Source organism: Lepeophtheirus salmonis, chromosome 12 (genome assembly GCF_016086655.4).
Source record: "Lepeophtheirus salmonis chromosome 12, UVic_Lsal_1.4, whole genome shotgun sequence".
Classification (NCBI taxonomy): domain Eukaryota; kingdom Metazoa; phylum Arthropoda; class Copepoda; order Siphonostomatoida; family Caligidae; genus Lepeophtheirus; species Lepeophtheirus salmonis.
Window position 1 is genome coordinate 8,115,093 of NC_052142.2, and position 18,954 is coordinate 8,134,046.

At 30.9% G+C, this 18,954-nt stretch overlaps 1 protein-coding gene across 39 annotated transcripts in view; it reads right to left on the reverse strand.

Moving 5' to 3' along the window:
* Positions 1 to 18,954, reverse strand: part of LOC121126926 (uncharacterized) — a 66,614-nt gene that overhangs the window by 45,536 nt on the left and 2,124 nt on the right. For 6 of the 39 annotated variants that reach the window (XR_011782448.1, XR_011782444.1, XR_005867320.2 and 3 more), the window contains exons 2-3: positions 14,477 to 14,590; positions 6,539 to 6,709 (exon numbers count right to left, since the gene is read on the reverse strand). Coding sequence is in view for 9 of the 39 variants with exons in the window: in XM_040722300.2 (XP_040578234.1) it covers positions 6,539 to 6,709; positions 14,477 to 14,566 (261 nt within the window). In the remaining 30 variants the exon portion in view is untranslated. The other 33 variants (XR_011782447.1, XR_005867316.2, XM_071891986.1 and 30 more) reach the window with 23 other exon arrangements.

Below are 18,954 nucleotides of genomic sequence, written 5' to 3' on the forward strand. Positions count from 1 at the left end.
AGGAATGGTATTTTATGTTGTCTAAGAGTTAAGACCAAAGGAAGATAGAGTGACTCGAAGAAAGATACTTCCAACTTTATCATTAATCTTTGGAGATTTTTGGATTGCGTATTCCACGAGGGACGACGGGATGAAAATTTATCTGAGGCGAACTGACAGGCTTCATAAGAGAGTAGAGTGGACTCTTTTCTTTGAAAGAGATTCCACGATGGAAATAATAAAAAGGTCCTTTCACTATGAGTAGGAAATTTTATTATTTCAAATATAATCAATTTTTATTTTATTTGAATTTGTACGAAACGCAGTATTGTGATATTAGTTATTATTATTTATTAAGGAGTATGATGTCGTGAAATTGACGTTGAAATCGTACACAATATTAAAATAATGTTGTTTATTTGTTAGCACATCCCCATGAAAAAAACTCCAAATCAATCCAATATCTTGGAGATACATATTTTTGAAATAGGTCCTTTTATTAAACAGTAAATATTTTTCTACAATATAAGATAAGATATTTCTTATTACTATGTCTACAGAAAAATGAATTTTTCCTCATTTTTCAGCCTAAAATTGGAAATATGTCGAGTTCAAAAAAAAGATAAAGAATCAATAAAAACACTTTAATAATCATTAATAACACTTTTACAGAAGTTTTATTAATTATGATTAATTAATGGTGATTTCGTTGAGGGTAAAAATTACTCAGAACGATAATAATCCCGAATTACTATAATCCCACATATTTCAGAATCCAGACAACTGATTGAAAAACTAAGATCAATTTTGGATTTTGTGGTTGAAAATAAATTCAATTATCGGCTTCAATTTATTTGTACTTGATTTGTGTTCCCAGTGTAATGCAAATATAACTAGCTTCGACACTATCTGACTAAACAAGTTTTAACAAGATATTTTTTTTTTACTCTTTACAAAACAATTACATTATTAATTTTACTTAATTTTAAGTTTAACATAATAAGTATTAATAAAATAAAATACAGAGACAAGTTCTATTAATGGAATCTTCAATATAAAAATATTCATATTTTTCAAGGAATATCTTACACCAAATTAAGTCAATGGTGATAAAATTTTGAGTGTTTTATTATTAACGGAGAGAAATAAATCGGTATGTCGATGAGAAGGAAGGATCAAAAAGCACCTGTCATTCCTTTTAAATGTTATGACTTGTATTTTGTAAAATGAATTTCATGCACTATTTTATGTAATGGGGTTTTCTACAATGTAAGAAATATTCCCACTTCTTAATATCTTTTTTTTTGTAAATATAAGGTGTATTTTGCAGATATCCATTTTTGTTTCAGAGATTTTTTATTTCATTCATGTTTATTTTCTTGGAAATAAAACAGTGCTTACAATAATGCTTGGACTCGATAATTTCCCTTATTTTATCCACATTTTCCATAATTATGCGTGATTGGCTGGGCTGTTACAGTAACAAAATTATCAACAATATTAGTATTTTCGCCTTTATAAAAAAGCTGTAAAATATGGCGTACTTTCTCTTTTCTAGTGTCCAGTGTCCATCTTTGAAGTCTGCTGAAACTTTAATCACGAAACTGGCGAAAAAGTTTTTTTTAGTACGAAATTTTATCTTTCTAATGCCATCAAGCGTATACTAATCGAACTTATACAACATGTAATAAACATTATTCTTTTTACTACAGCTATAACTTACTTCCCGAATTACATCAATTACATGAAAAACACTTATTTTTTACTCCTTGTGATTTAAAGACATCATTTGCTGATTCATATGGAAGTCCTCGTTTTGGATTAAAGTCTGGAGATAAATTTGTATTTTTATTTACAAAATTACATAATTTTCCTCATCATTGAGAAAGAGTACATTAAAAAAATAGAATAACGGAAACTGATGGGTTATACCTGCAAATAAATTACTCAAAGATGATGAGGAAGTATCGTCTACGAAACTATTTGTTGTTGAATTTAAAATTGATGGATTATATTCAGATAAATTTACAGACGGAGTAAAAGAATCTGTAATGGAAGGACAAATTTATTATTTTTGGAAGTAGATGGAAGAGCAAAATCATAATCTTGAAAGGAAGTAATATTCATTAATTATATATCAGGTAAGTTCGATTCATTTTTTATACCTTTAAGAAAAGCTTTTTAACCGCTTCAGATTTGTCCAGTCAATCACAAAATGTGACGGCTCTAAGGTCTCCATAACAGAATACAATGAGTACCTTTTGGAAAAATTAAAAAGTTTGGGGGTATGAATAACAGAACAAAGTCGTACCGGGAAGCTGTATTTCAAAAAGAAAAAAGTTCAAATCTAAAAATAGAGAGTGAAACTTCTACGATCCCTAATTTTAGTACACAGTAAGGTAGAGGCACAAATCACTTTAAAAGATTAAGGTTGGAAAGATCTGTGGAAAACAATAATCAGAGATCTGAGGGGCACGCAGTCATTGTGGAATCTCTCAATAACATTCCACATCCAGGAACTGGTTAATCCCATATTTATCTCAGTGGTAATAATGTCGAAGACAATGTATTGAAAAATCTCCTATTATTTCCGGAACAAGTCCTCTACAAATATTTCCATGTCCGGAAAAATCCAAAAGGAAGAGGAACCTGAAAACATTGCAGGAGTGAAAAAAAATTATTCTTGCATATCCTGTGAAGAGAACTACAAACTGATTTAAGAGTCGTAACTGACAACCAGAGTAATCCTCCTCCAGAAGAATTAGGTTAATCCAGTGAAAAAATGGCAACCATCCATCTGCTTTTGACACTCTTATGACAGCCTCTAAAAAATTCAAATCTCTAGTCATACCGGACAAAGCCAAATTAAAAAAATGAAATTATAAATTTATACAAATCTATGTCTATTTCTTTTATTTCTTGTTAAAAAATATAATTCAAAGACAATACTCCATAATAATCGAACATTTGAACACCTATGATTTACAAAGTTAACTCCAAAGCCTCCCTCATTAGATTACCAATAATAGTTTAATAAATCAGAGGAGTTTTGATTCCTGATGTAGTCGCTTTAATTGATACAAGGCGTGAAGATATAAATGACATTGTCCACCTTTTCCCGAGAACGACAGATCTATCCCTTCAAAGGGATAATTGTCCACTCCAAAGAAGTCGGTAACTCCTCTGATGGGAGAGTCATACCCTGAAGGGAATTATTTAGTAATCAAGATTACTTTCTTGGAAGAAAAACAACACAATATACGTTATATGGCTGAACTTCGAATCCAACTCATTTACACCTATAATTCATCATATAGAATACTCACCCGAATATTGAATACAAGAGTTTCCAGAATTCTTCCATTCAATATATAAGCGGCCCAGAAAGTATTTATGGCGTCACGCATGCTAGAAGACATACTACGCGTCATCCAAGATAGTATAGACTTATGTGCATCATCCAAGTATGCAACAATTTTTGTTTACTCCGAAAAGATATTAGATACTGTCTCACACAAGTTTACTCTGGAACATCTATATAGGTACGGACTACCGGATGTTTTCGTTAACAATATCTCAGCCATTCTTAGGATATCATCACCGAGTATTGGCATTCTATATTTTACCTTTAGCGTCGCACTCGGTAAGATGATTAGCTATCGACATCGAAAAAGTGCATTATCAGAATTTTAGACGAATCAAATTAGAGATAAGAAAAAACATTATTGAATAATATACATGATGCATCTTTCCTTATAGTCTCTTTATCTCTTACTAATTTAATTTTTCTGCCAAACGTGTTGTGAGAACTCTTAATGTACTTATTAACCAATCAACATAAAATTTCATAAATATTTCAAAGATGGACTTATGAAACTGCAAATAGGGTGTAGATGAAGTATAGGAAAGGCTCTTTATTCATTAAACTTGGACTGCTGATGTAATCATTACACACAGAATTTCTGAGATCTGAGAGTAATAAATTTAGATAAAAGCCGAAAAAGAAATTTGTTCTGTGTATTGTCTTAAAAAACTGAAAAATAAATTTTCCTACAGCTACTTCAATGAGAGGGATTATGAATATCGCATCGTGAGACATTGCATAATTTGGAGCCTTTCTGGAAACATTTCCAGGGTATTGTGAGCATTCAAGGATCGGGATTTTTTAGGAGAAGAAAATTATATTGCGAGGTCTTTCTCAAGTATGCAACATTTCACAATATGTTGATAGGGTTTCCATGGGGTATCAAGCGTCTAGACTTAATTGTGCGAGGTGATGTTTTTTTAAGAGAATTTTTTAGAGAATAAACGATTTTGAGCCTTTGACTCTTTTTTCTATAACCATATTCTGAAACCTGTTGAAAGGTTTTGCCAAATAAATTTTTCAACCATATTAAGACTTTCCTACGGAATGGGTATTCAACAGTTATGTTGGATGGGCAAGAGAGCAATACCATCATCTTAAAAGGAGTGTTGTCAAGGTTATTCAGTCGCATTTTTTTTTTTTTTTTTTGTGCCTTCTTCTGAAGAACTTGCCAACACACTGAAAAGTAAATTCTCTTGGTTTGGTATAGTTCCATAGGATATCTCCTCTTGGTTTGCCAACGACTACAAGTTACCACATTTATGATTTAATTCGACTCGACCATCATTTTTCTGCACCTCCATTTAAATATTTTCAAATATATGACCCTTCTTTTGAAATGTCTTCTAAAAATTTACTTAATCCAGAATTATGTAATACTGTCAACCGGGAGTATTAGCTTTCATCATTTCAGGGACTTATCCCAAAAATTGACAACATTGTTATATAAGTTTGTTTATAATATATGTAAATATATATACATATATAATGAGTGATGCCGTTGTTAAACAACGAAATCTGACCACCTGCGACTGCTGTGAATGTCCAGATACGGACTTCGTTTGTTATTTTGACCTCTACCCATAAGTGTTTGGTGTCCATTAAAAAATGAAATCTGTCAACAATGTATTTATTCTATTCTATATCAAGGAAATGACAGTGTCCTCGTTGTGATCCGCGTCGGACGAGACAATGTTGAGAATCTAGGAAAGGTACTTTTTTCTGGAAGGACAAGAAAGAGTTGGAAAAGTCTGGGGGTTTATTAGAGGATTATGAATCAACAGCAAAGCGTGCTGATCACAACATGATTTATTTTTTTAATTTGTTCGTCCCAATGGTTGGTGTCCAAGCTCATTGAACCTCAACCCCATGGACTTCTTTGTTACAACTTAGATGAAGCTGTTTAATCCACTGATCCTCCTTCTACACAAAATCCAGATCATGGAGGAATTCCATAATCTGCTCAAGAAGACTGTCTTCAACACCAACTTGCGTTTTCAAGGTCGAGTTGAGCCAGTTATTGACTCTAAAAACAATTATGTTATATAATAGTAATTTTTTTATTAAGTTGTCATTTGGGAATGTTTTTCATTAAAATTGGATGATTTGTTTAGGAGAAAATCAATTTAAAAAAAGAAAAAGAATGTAGGTTGTTAAATAGAGGCTGCACCCTTTATATCTGATATATTTATATATATATCTTTGTGGGGGGCGGGGTAGGAGAATGGAAGGGGGGCTTGAGCTACACCCCAGCTGTGAACGGAAAAAAATTGTATTTCATCAAAGATCTTAGGAGTAGCCAAGTCGGACGTATCACACATTTTTATGGACAAGCTCAATTTTTTTGACATCTCAATCTCCAAAAATAACCTCGAGTTACCCATTGGCTTTTCTTGAGAACATAATTTTATGTCTAATAGTTTCCAATAATCTTCAAATCTGAATTGCTATTCTGAAATTTAAGTTCAAAATTTTTTCAAGCATAATATTTGGAAAATCATTCGGATTTTTTACATCCACCGACACCATATTATCATATTTATTCATATAAATGTGTTGTTTTACAAATACATCCTCTTTTGCTGATCCCATACATTATTGATCTTTAATAATTAAATTAAAGTCCCCTTATTGAGATTACTTTTCACACATTAATTACAATATTTTAAAAATATTGTCTTAAATAGGAAGTCTACATCTTTCTCTTTGATGACTCATACGAAGGGTTTCTAATTTATTTGCTTGATAAAATTGGTTTGGTGTTCGGGTAAGGACGTTTGTAAGGACTCGCTTTCAACTTAATAAAGTTGAAGCTCTTTCTATTTATATCATCCTCAATGAGGATTAAGTTGTTCAATGTTGTAATTATCAAGTGATCCAATTTGGTTCAATTTATTATTTCTCATCCGACTGCACCACGTTATATGACACCTTTAAAACTTTATTTCATTAAATGACGTTAAAGTAAACAGATTAAACCTACAGATGACTCTTTTTTTTTATAAAAAGGAGAGTTATTCTGTTTAAATTGAAATTACATACTATGTGGAAATTGTCAAAAACTCGAATACGAAACAATAATACATAAACCTCATTCCTGATTATTTTACGACGACATAGGTATATGTTTTTTCTTTTAAATTCTTTAAAGTGTGTATATATTTTTTAATATATATGAACCTGCTCTGTACTTACCAAATCAATATTAACAATGAGGTCATACATTTCCATTCTATTCAATTTGGTTTTTTTTCCTTTTGATCCTTTAATATGTTTTATATGACCTCTTGAACTCGGGGGCTTTGCATCATATTTACTTTGTTCATATTTTGATAGGAATGTAGGTGTAGACGTCCCTCCTATGCTCTGTAGGAAAAAGTAGAACATAAAAACTCTTTCACATTGTAAAAATTGCAAATTTTTATTATCTAAATCAACTAACATTATTTGGGTACTAACAAGCATTAGCAGGAACTTCACCTACACAACTGAAGGTAAAACCAGTTACGGAGTGAACATTCACTAAAAATATATAAGATTTAAAAAAAAATAGATATTGTTATTAATGAGTAATTCCAATACCATTTCATCGGATTTTCATGTTGATTATAAATTCTGCATTAACATATTTGGTTCATTTTTAAATATAAGTATGATTGTAAATCAATTAATTAATTTTTATAAAATAAGGAGTATTATTACATTGAAAAAAAGTTTTAGAATGGGAAATGCCCAGTAGTTTTAGAATGGAAAATGGCCAAAAGTTCAAATCTGAAAACTGGTTAATTTAATCAAAACGATACAAATTTTGATGGTTTAAGCATTGTTAGTCAGAAATATATGATTTTATATTTAAAGCAAACTTTAACAAAAAGATAATTAGAATTTTTACTGTAAATCTATCAATATGTCTCATTTTAACGTCACTTATGTGATCCTTTTTTTCAAGTATGGAATCATTGGACACTTTATATAATCCAATTTATATTTTGGGTATCATAATTATTAATAAGATTGCTAGAAATGTTGAAATAAAGTTGATTTTCAGGAATGAAAGAAAAAGAACAGTTAACTCTAGTAGTATGATCTTTTAGAATATGTATGTAGTAGTTAAGTTCTCCATCATGCATATTATGTATTCATCTTACCTCAAGTTCCGATTTGGGTATTCATTTCAGGCGATAACTTGGGAGTAGACCCTCTTTCACGTAATGTCCATACAAGTTTCTAAGGTCCACTCTTTTGTCGAATCAATTCTACTCTAGACATATGAGAATACTATGACAATTAATATTTAATTGAGTCGTTAATTAAAGGATATTCGCGTTTCCAGGTAACGTATGAAGGACTAGGCAACGATAAAAACCCACGAACCCCAAGAAATTCTCTTCTAATTCCTCTAGTTGAAGCCGGTTGGCTGTCATCACAGAGAGCAAATTTTCAATATATTACCAAAAAACATCTTTAAAATGAAAGCTGTATCTTCATCTAGTACTTATTTACTTAGCTGATCGATTGGGAGATAGTGAATGCAAGGAAAAACTAAGACTGACCATCGCAACACATTCATAGTAAGGAGTTTTAGAGAGTCGTAAGCCCATCTGAAAACCTGTCCTAAGTTATTTTTGCAATGTTTGATAACCTATCTCTACTTTTGCCCATAAGTTCTATTATTTTTAATGTTCCTATAATTGGTTAGATGGAGTAGCACTGATTAAGTATAACTAAACATTATAATATTACATTTACTTCATCTGACCTAGGAATCTTTTTGGTGAAATCCATATAAAAAAGTATATTTCTTTCTCTAGGAATCGCCTGGGCACAAATGCACATTGAATTCAAGAGAATAACTTCTCTAGAGCGCGTTTTCCATGAGCTATGGTGATTCCATTCCATTTGTAGAAGGTTAATAAAAGCATCGGTAGGAAAATATGTCGCCTCATATATCTTTGTGAATAATAAAAGTTTTTTTTAAACTAAATTTAACATAACAAACCATTTTTTAAATTATTATTTAATAACATTTGTACATTTACATTTAAAATAATTTTCCACCACTCTCCAATATATAAACAAATGAAATGATTGAAATAAATTTCTCATCTATACATAATATGTAAGTAAATGTAATAATACACTCCGTTTATTTATGTTATAATACATTCTTCCTGCCCCACTACACGCACAGGTAGTACACAACTGTCCCATATTCTCCTTTTCTACAAGTTCCCACATTATGTTATGTGATTTTTCACCCTCCCACACACTCGTAGGAGACCAAAGATATCTTTGGCGGGATACGAGGAGAATATTGTAAAATTATATTAACAATAAAAGAAGACGATAAAAACTTTTATATAAGAGAGATCAATATACATAAACGCAGATATCTTCACACCTTTTTCCCCATATAAACCGGTTACAAAGACCTATTGTTTAATAACACTGGATCCATCATTTTTAAAAGAGTCAAGCTCTATTAGTAATCTCTTGACTAATTTTCCGATCTGTACCAGCACAGGTAGATGGTTGACTGTTGCCTCATATATTTTCCCCTGAACTTTTCTGCGATGAAATCTATTTTTAGAGCCTTCTTCTATTTTTGCTAACGACGAGACAAGCTAGTCTGTAAGACTCAATCTCTTCTTACAATGACTCCAGATCTCAACCTCTAATATTCTCATCACAGAGGCGATACAAGTACGAAAATAACAGAGTTGGAAAGAAGTCTCTATGATAGTTCCACAAAGATGACACATCCACTCCTCTGGAGTATTTTGGCTCTTGTTGATAAAGATAGACGAAGTTTGCTAACCTATACTAAACGTTTTTCTTTTGTATCGACAAAAGAAATTAGGAAAACCACGCGCGGACTCACATGTGGAGTGCCGGTCTATATCAAGCCTCTCTATTCCTATGTTCCCAAGGACTTCGGGGTTAATACGTCGTTGACTGGTGAATAGAGCTTTCCTAATATTCTGATTTTTACGACAGCTTATAGTGATGAAGAATGGAACCAGAGGCCGTTTGACACATCTTCTCCCTCATAGGCTTTTTGAAACTTTTAGAGCCCTCCATTCTTGTATGAAATCATTCAAGCCTACTTCCCCTGGCAGATGAAGGGACTAGCTGAAGCTAGGTAACGTCCTCGGCAAACTCATTTTTACTCCTCAGTCTCGGGTTAAAATTTAAGGGCTCGTTAGAGCCGAAAAGGAGAGGCACAGAATAGAAAAATATCGGCCCCTAATGATCCCATGTCTTACTAATACAATCCGCGTTTTTTCGTCACTAAAAGGAGTTCTGCTCACCCTTTTAGCCAAAAAATTTCACAGCCAAAGAGTATTTTGATCAATCAGAAGTTTAATGTTTGCCACATTACACGATTGTTTTAATCGAATTATCTATTTCATTTTATAACTAAGATTAAAACTTTAGTTGAAATTTTTATTTTGGTACTTTGATTCATTATATGAACGACTTGTTATTGACAATAAATAATATAAAAAATACTGATAGATATTATTAAAATACTCGAAGTAACTGCACTTTTTCTTTCTTTTCGAAAAATAAGATTTATCTCAACATTTATGGCATACATATTAAACTTGTATTTTTGAAAGAATTGTAAAACTTAATTATAAATATTGTAACTCCAGTATATAAAGTAAAAAAAAATTCAGGGCTCAATTTGCGTAAAAAATTGATTGTTTTTTAATTTAAAGATTTTATAACATTATTAAACCAAATTTTAGCTTGTTTTATTTTGGATTGAGATCAGGTGTACTTGATTGTTTTTTGACGAAGAAAAATGAAAATTTCTGATTTTATCGCCTAAAGAGTGTTTTTTATTATATATTTTTTTTCAAACTTTTAAAATACTTCATGTTATTTTTCTATGTGAAAGATCTAAATATAAAATAATAAATTGTAGTTTGTTGGTCAAACTGGGTTATTGGTCATTGATGTTCAATGGTGCTAATTGGTGGCATTTTAAGAATGTTTAAAATGAGAAACCTAAAATCAATGTAAATAATGTTTTTGAGGAGAGCTGCTTAGCTTCCATGTGGTTTCATTAGATCAGCTACAAGTAACTGTGACGAGTGGGATGAGGGGGGGGGGGTTGAAAGACAAACGCAATAATTACTCTGACCTTGATTGTCAATTTCACTCTGAGTCCAACAAGAACTGAAAATTATAACTCTGCTACAAATCCTCCTTTTTTATGTGTATATGCAAATGAGCAATCCATTTTCGTATACGACTATAACAATGATAGCTTTTATGTCGAAGAAAAGGAAGTTTAGTGCCTGGTAATTAAATAATGATGATGACTGCCTATGGGGTAAAAATTAACTCTTCGGGTTGCAACTAAAAAAAACTTGGCGAACTAAAAAATGCAACCGATTTACATCGTTTGATATGTTTCTGATATGTTTCTTACTCTTTCAGCTCATGAATTGGTTATTTTCATTAATAAAGGTGAGATTTTTGTAAAAGTGCAAAAAAGACAGGAGCAAGACTTATGATATTACGGAATTAAGACACAGATTATCTTCCCTCTTCCCCTAAAAGATGATTTTGGAGGGAGAAATTCAATAACTGCTGTAAACAGGAGCACCTTTTACATTTTTAATAACATTTCTTGTAGGGGAAATAAATTATATTTAAATTCATATATATCTTCTTTTTTTTTCATTTTGAAAACAATTTACAGTAAAGATGGGATAGAATTATTATTTCCAAGGGAGAAGTTAAAATTACGAAAGCTATTTATAGGACTTGGAATACCAACAAGCCTAAGGAGAGGGCAGGAGCGAGACATAGCCATGAATAATTTAGTTGATCTATAATATTGAAATATGGAATATTAAGATGAAACACGTCATATTCTATCCTCCAAAACCATCATAGGCAGCTTATTTTTCAAAATAAACTTTAATCTATTGCACTCTATGCCTCGCTCCTGCCATCTTCCCGTGCTCGTTTGTTGACCTTTGCTACTCACAAGTGTAACAAGTGTTGGAAATCTTTATCAGATATTAAACTTTCACCTAACGGAAGTAAATGTTTGTGAGAGGTTAAGGTACACAAGGGTACATCAAACTGATATAATTAGCTCCAGAAACCATCAGAGTAATACTTTATTTTTCCAGGATTTCCGTCTTTGGCCTTCCCCATGTTTTCCACCTCAGAGAAACTTATAAGTTTTATGAAATCAGGAATGAGGCATAAAGTATTTAGAATAAATAATTGTTCATTCAGACACTACAGCACCAATTCGACCATATAACAAATGAAATTGATTTTGAGTGTGATAAAGGTAAGTGATTCGTACTGCATATACTATATGCATCAAGGAAACAGTTTTCTTATTTTTCTTAAAGGTAAAATATGAAGCAGAGATAACTTAAGGAGGGATGGAATCAATAATTTTAATGAATGTAATCACCTTCAATATTAATAGATTGTCTCAATCAACATTCCAGGAAATAAGGACAGGAAAATTAGACACGCTCTCATGAAGCAGTTACTTTCCTTTTATCCAGATATAATATGCCCGCAGGACGTTAGATATTCTGTGTTATCTTATTACAAAGAAGGGTGTACATTGTACCTCCACAAAAAATATTGCTAAAAATGTACAATATCGATGAGTATCACACGAATAATCAGATAAACTACGGGTAAATTCATTAGAAAAAAAGAGGAATCAAAGGAACTTAATGTAGACATGGATAACATGCCTTTACCCGGATCTCCTTGTATGAGGAAGTTAACATCAGAAGTAATAAATTTGTATAGAGTTTCCGAAATTTCAGAGGCATTGACCAGGGAGAATATCGAAGTTGACACCAATCATAGTAAGTGGGTAAATACCTGAAAGACAGGAATGTTTTCTCTTCATTTCAAGTGGGATTTTTTTTTTTGGGTTGAAAAGTTCTGGAGAGGAACGAATGTATTTGAAAATACTTTTATGATAATTTTGAGAAGATAGTTATAAGAAGGCGGGATAACATTACAAGAAAAAGAGTAATTCGGAATTTTGGCGTGTTTTTGGAAGAAAATATAATAAAATATATAAACCAACATTTTTAAGCAGATAAAAAGAGTTGAACACATGGTATTAAGACCTTTGCTATGCCAAAAAAAATTAAAAGCTCCCTATCTCCTTGTTTTGGGGAAATAGGTGGAAAAATATGTACTCTTACCAAAGTCTCTCACTGGAAAAGAATAGTCCCGTTACCAAAATGGGTAGCAACACCAATTTCACATATTGAATACCGATAATAATATTAAATGTTACATTTAAAATTCTAGCAGGTGTACTATCAAAACAAAATGAACCTATTTCAATATGATCTCTAATGTTTTATGTGACATCCACCGTCACGTTAGGCAATCTGGAACGAAAGAGATCTAAATAAAGAGAAGTTGTCGTCAGAGCTGCCCAACGTCAACTTTACTCTTTATTGCTCCTCTTAACAAACTTATGGATACAATTCATCGTAAATACCGGGGGGTTTGTTTAGTAAGTTTTGGACAACAGAAGCATGTCATATACCTTTATACTAATGATATTACTTTAATGATTGATGAAAACACAGAAAAATAACTGAAAAAGAGGATTAAAATTATATTGAAGTAGTTCCATATTTTTGAGGTTATAACTAGTCCCACAATAAGCAAGAAGAATACTTGTATTCTTCCGCTGTGCTCATAGAGACCATTGGAAAAGTTGCAGTTGGGGGGGCTTTTTTACTTTTGAAAGAGCTTGAATACTCGGATTTGAACGGAACAAAAATTTGTCCAAATTGAATGAACACATTTTGATAAAAATGCGTGATTGCAGACTTTTGAACCTCCAAAAACGTATTGACCATTAGAATACCCAGGTAATTTCTTTTAGTTTTATATAAAGCGGCATCAAATCCAAAATTTGTTAAATTAATTTTAAATGAAGAAAAGTCCTGGCTAGAAAAACTTTTTCACCGTAAATATATCCCTGCTCTCAAACAACCGAAGTAGTGCTAAGGATGTGGCCTAGTTTTGTTGGAAAAAGTTGTGCCAAAAATGAAGAATAATATATTAACTGATTTCACAAAAAGTCAAGATGCTGAATGGAAAGGATAAATTTCTTCAAAAGAAGAACTTAAGTGGATTTTGTTTTGTAAAACTTTATCAAATAATCATATAAGTGTTATATCAGAATTCTTGTCTATAGCGAAAATAATTTTGTGGAGAGGCGCATACTGAGTTTCCTCATAATTTATCTACACACGTAACTACTCCTGTAGAGGTCCTTCAACTAATAAAATAATATTAAATTTGGTTGAAATACAGAAAGTACATTAGCTGCTACAAAAGTATGAGATTATTGATCGAATATCCCGAAAGCAGACAACTTAAGATTTAAATAATAATATTTTTAATTAAAATATTTTAACTTTTCTATTCTTACCACATCTAGTGTTTAAAAAAAAATACCTTTTTTCTTGTCTATGTTCTTCTTAAGATGATCCGCCAACGGTCTAACAAGAAAATTAACCATTGTCATTTTAACTTTTTTATTCCTATGAATTCATAGAAAACGTCTCAAAATTAGACTTGGAGAAAGAATTACAAATAAATTCAGACCTTTTTTTTTTATTGTTTGTAAAAAGCTTTAAGTCTGTGCATGATTTCTGTTAAATCAATTTGGAGATTGTATACGAATCCAGCAATAAAGCATAAGATAGATCCAATTTTTTATATTCTATTGGTCCTCATCATTTTCCAGTTCTATTTTAGAACAGCAAGGGAACTTCAAGAAACACGTATCATATTTGATCTTGTATAAAGCTATTTTGAGTAAGTAAATGTAATTATAATTAACTAATATTAGGGGTAGTAGAGTGTTTAAATGATTGGAATTTAATGTTTTAAATTACCTTATTAATTAGTAGTGTATATGAATTCTTAAAAAAATATTCATCTTCTTGAGTAGATGAACTTGAAAAACAGGGAATGTTTTTACAGGCTATTTGTTAAGTTATGTACACAACTTGCTTTCAAGGTGCATCAATTTATCAATCTCATTAATGTTAAATACATAAAAATGTTGAATGAAACTATAAAATTAAAATTATTAACCTTGTTTTTGTGTAATGAGTTGAAAATATCTTCTGATGTTTTCCGGCTTTTATCTTTGGGCATAATCATTCGAGCTGCAGCAAACGCCATTCTGAGGATGTGATAGTGCTTCGGCTTAAATATAATCCAAAGGTTTAATGAATAAGGTTATAATAGTATAGTTTTATTTTTTGTAGTTTAAGTAGAGTTGCAAGTTTTGTTGAGGTAAGTGAGCACAGTAGCAGTTTTTTTTTCTTTCTTTCCTTATATTCAGCAAAATCTCAACATTTCTTGCAAATCTAAGTGCCAGTAAAGTTTATAAAAAAGAAGGATTCACACAAAAATCTGAACATTTAACAATTTGTAATATATTTGTATTCATTGAAATAAAAAGCACTACCTTCTTGTCTTAAAACTAACATGTTATCACTAGACATTTTGTTTTCTAAAGTTATCATAGCGTTTTGAACATATCTAAATGGCAATATTTTTATAAAGAAGAAATCCCTCCTTTTTAACGACTCAAAGTATTAGGTGGACCTTTGTGCAGAGACTGAACTAAAAAAGATACAAACTTTTGGAGAAAAGGCTATACATAAGAATATATTTCTGATCAATGGTGTACCTAAAACTTTAAAACATAAAAAGTTGAAAGAGTACATTACAATAGTCCCATTACGTACCTACAGTTCCAAAGCACCTGGGTAGACCTTATATTACAATTTAAGTTTAAAACAACATCCTACTTATTGTTATAATATTAATCTAAATTCATTTATACATCCAAGTTTTATTCGTTAGGACAAGTTTTTTAAAAGATAAGAAATAATATATATATGGGTACTTAGGTAAATCGTCTATATTTTTTAGCCTCCCCGCTTTTTTGGAATTAGTCATCTGAAGAATTAATTTTCTTTTCCTCACCTGTAGTCATTATGTAACTCCTAGGTAGTGAACCTATTTTTCTGATATTTCCAAAACCTTATTGAACACCATGTAGGCTCATAAAAACGGAAAATAACGTGAGGATTTATTACAAGGTTATAATGGTATGCCCTTATTGCACACAGAGTAGAATTGAGGATCGACATCTGAGTCATTCTTTACAATGTACTTTGTATTTTCCTTCTCACCCTCTTCCATTATCACAGCTGATTGTAGCTGCTATAATGAAAGGTCATGACAGTTTAGCTACTCTACTCCAAGATATTCTTCAAATTGTAAGGGCTACCTTGTTGATTTTCAGTTTCTTTTTTTTTATCATGCTAAAATACATTCGATTACCATTACTATATATGGGTAATTCCATGATATATGTGGCTATCTCTAGATACAAATTGCATGAGTTAATTTATGATCCTCATTAATAAACCATAAATCGTAATTCTTGTTTCAAATCAAGTTTAGTTTTTCAATTATTAAGTTAAACTAATTAGATATAAGGCGTGTCAGAAAGATAAGCTTTCCCCAATTTTTGCCTTTTATGTTTCTACCTTGTACGTATTTGTCTTAAACGTTTTTGCCCTGTTACATTTTTGCCCAGTGAAGGTTTTTTCTTGGATAATAATGAACTGAATATTATTATTATAAATAGAATAAATTCCTTTCAGGATCCGCTCTCTAAATTATTTCATTATTACATGTATATAATCAATAAAAATGGCCAATTATTATTATGGGAATTTATACCCATAATGTAATTTTCTTGCTATCTTTTGAGTAAATTATATGCATGGAACAACTTGTTACTTTATCAAAAGGCTTTCAAGTGATATTTAAATATCTACTCACATCAAGGATGATTCATTAAATTAAAATTATACTTCCACCATTGTTTATGTCAGTTTTCATTACTTTAAGTGATATAAATACACTGACAACAAAATAAAATACACTTGATTTAATAATTAAGTTATGACAAAAAATGATTGGCGTGAAGGAAATAAAGTGATATGATTTAACGTGTCATTATATTATAACACTTTTAGTAATTAGATTAAAAAACAAGAAGGGAGGGAGATGGATGAGTCATTTTGGCTCTTTGTTTCAAAATTAATTACACCCCTTTCTGTATAATTAACACGACAAATTCAACCACGGTCGGTCCGTGTCGAGGATGTCAACAACATCCCGCCTGATTCCTTCGTTTGCCCAAAGTAGGGATCTTCGATTTCGAGTTGAATAACTTCAAGAAGTAATCAACACCCATCAACGTCTAAAGAATACAACGACCAGAGAGATGAAGATTTAGTTATCCACTGATTCTAAACCTCTACACGTAGGAATAATTGGCCCTTCGTAAAACTAAAAATTTCAAATAATAAAAATGACTAACACCCAACGGAAGATGATTTCATCAAGTACGACGTGGCGGAAATAACTTCTTTTTATTAGTCTCTTTTATAATATATTAAATTGTTTCATTTAAATTTTAAAGTACCAAATTTCAAAAACAAATATAGTTACATACTTAAAACATAAATTCAAAGTTGTTCAAAATTCAAAGTTACGTACCGAGGCCTAAATTTTAGTCTGATCAGACTAGATTCCTGGGTCTGGAGAACAAGTTGGTTTCTTCGTTAGAACTTATGCTTAAGTGAGATTTTGAGATCTTATGTCAATTTAATTCATAAAAAATTGTATTTATATTGGGAATATTCGTTTAAAAAAAAAAATTTTTTTTTTTCAATGGTATATACACACAGGAAGGAGCTGGTGGAGTCTCTAGGGAACCCATATCTGAGTTTTCTTGAGGTGGCCAGCTAGATGAGAAACAAACTCGTCAGCCGAAAACAGCTGAGCACACACACAGGATGGAGAAAAAGATTCTAGCTTATCTTGAGATTTAACTTCAACTGTCTTTTCTTTTAATCTTTAAAATTATTCTTTATCTCTCCATTTTTTGAGGGTATCCCGTAAGAAGTTGAAACAGAAAAAATAAATTTTTTTTAATATAAATTTACGAAAAATTGAGCGATTTTAATGCTCTTCTAAAATAAGGAGTGCACTCCTACTAAAAAATATTGAGTGTCGCTGAGATAAGTGTTCACTAATGTTTTTCTTACACTTATAACTCTTATTACTTTTCGACTCTCATGTTTTAGTGATTAATTTATACTTTTGTATTCTCTCTTCAAAAATAAAATAGTAATGATATTAACTATTCAGGTATCCACCACAAAATGCTGATTTCTCTTACATTATTATGTTTTACAATCTATGTTAATAAAGTGCATCTAGTAAATTAAAACTTTAATACTTCAAATGCTAACAATTTCCAAAAATACATAAGTTTATTTAAATTGAATGTTTAAGTATTAAACAATTGTCATTTGTTTGACATACATTATATATTTTTAATTAAGCCCAATTTTATAAGGAAACACATTTATTACGTACAATATATACTAACACTGAAGATAACATGGGGGAAATTCACAATTCAATCAAACTTTTTGGGGCTATAACAAGCAATTAAAGAATGCTCCGAAACCTTTGTCCTATTTTTATTTGCATGAAGTCTGTATTCTTCAGAATCACAAATTTTAACTTAGATATTCAAGAATTTGAAAAAAGGACAGGAAAGGTGATTACTCCATGACGCTTTTTGATACCTTGTTACTTAAATATGAAATTGAGTTGCTCTTGATCATTTGTAGAAATTGACATGTATACATATTGTGCAATAATGTATAATGTTTTAGGGACATGTCTAGGCCAAACTGAGAGTTTGAAAGATCATACAACTTTCCCCTGTCCGTATAAAATGATAAATGAGCTTCAGAAAAGGTTTTATTCTCTATATTTAATGTGATACATTTTTTAATAACAGGAGCCTAAAAGAATTATCAGGTCAGTATGCCATTGATTTAAGAACTGAGTAGCAACTCGTGGTCAGAACCTTTTTTCAGTCGAAATTTTGAAGCTGGATCTATGCAACAAGATATACCTGCAGAGTACAACCTCCTCGATTCAAAAATGTTTTCTTCTGTTTAATTGCAGCTGTAGAAGTTGCTCATTCAAAAGGTGATAAATACAATAGCTAAGTCAATTGGGCCAAACAAGAATACACAATGTTACTATCATGTCTATTGAAAAAGAAAAGAACGCTTCCACCAGCTTGAAGCCTTTAATGAAAAAATAATTAAATGTTGCTAACACCTCTTCCTATAGTAAATAAAATATTTAAAAATATTTTATTGTAATTTATTAATCAAGAATAATTAAATTGAATTTATAATAATGTGCACATAAAACATAAATCGACAAATTATGAATTCTTAAAAATAACAGTAATTGGCAGCAAATGTAAACCCAATATATTGGCGATTATACAAAGTCATTACAATTTTCTAAAATGCATTTTCATGTAAGTTTTTAGGTTCTCAGTAAGAAACAACGGTGAGTTTAGATAAAAATTAAAACCAAGTAAGAAAATACTAAGTAACTATTTGTATTTACTTATTATTTAAGTAGTTGAAAACAAAATAAAAAACAAC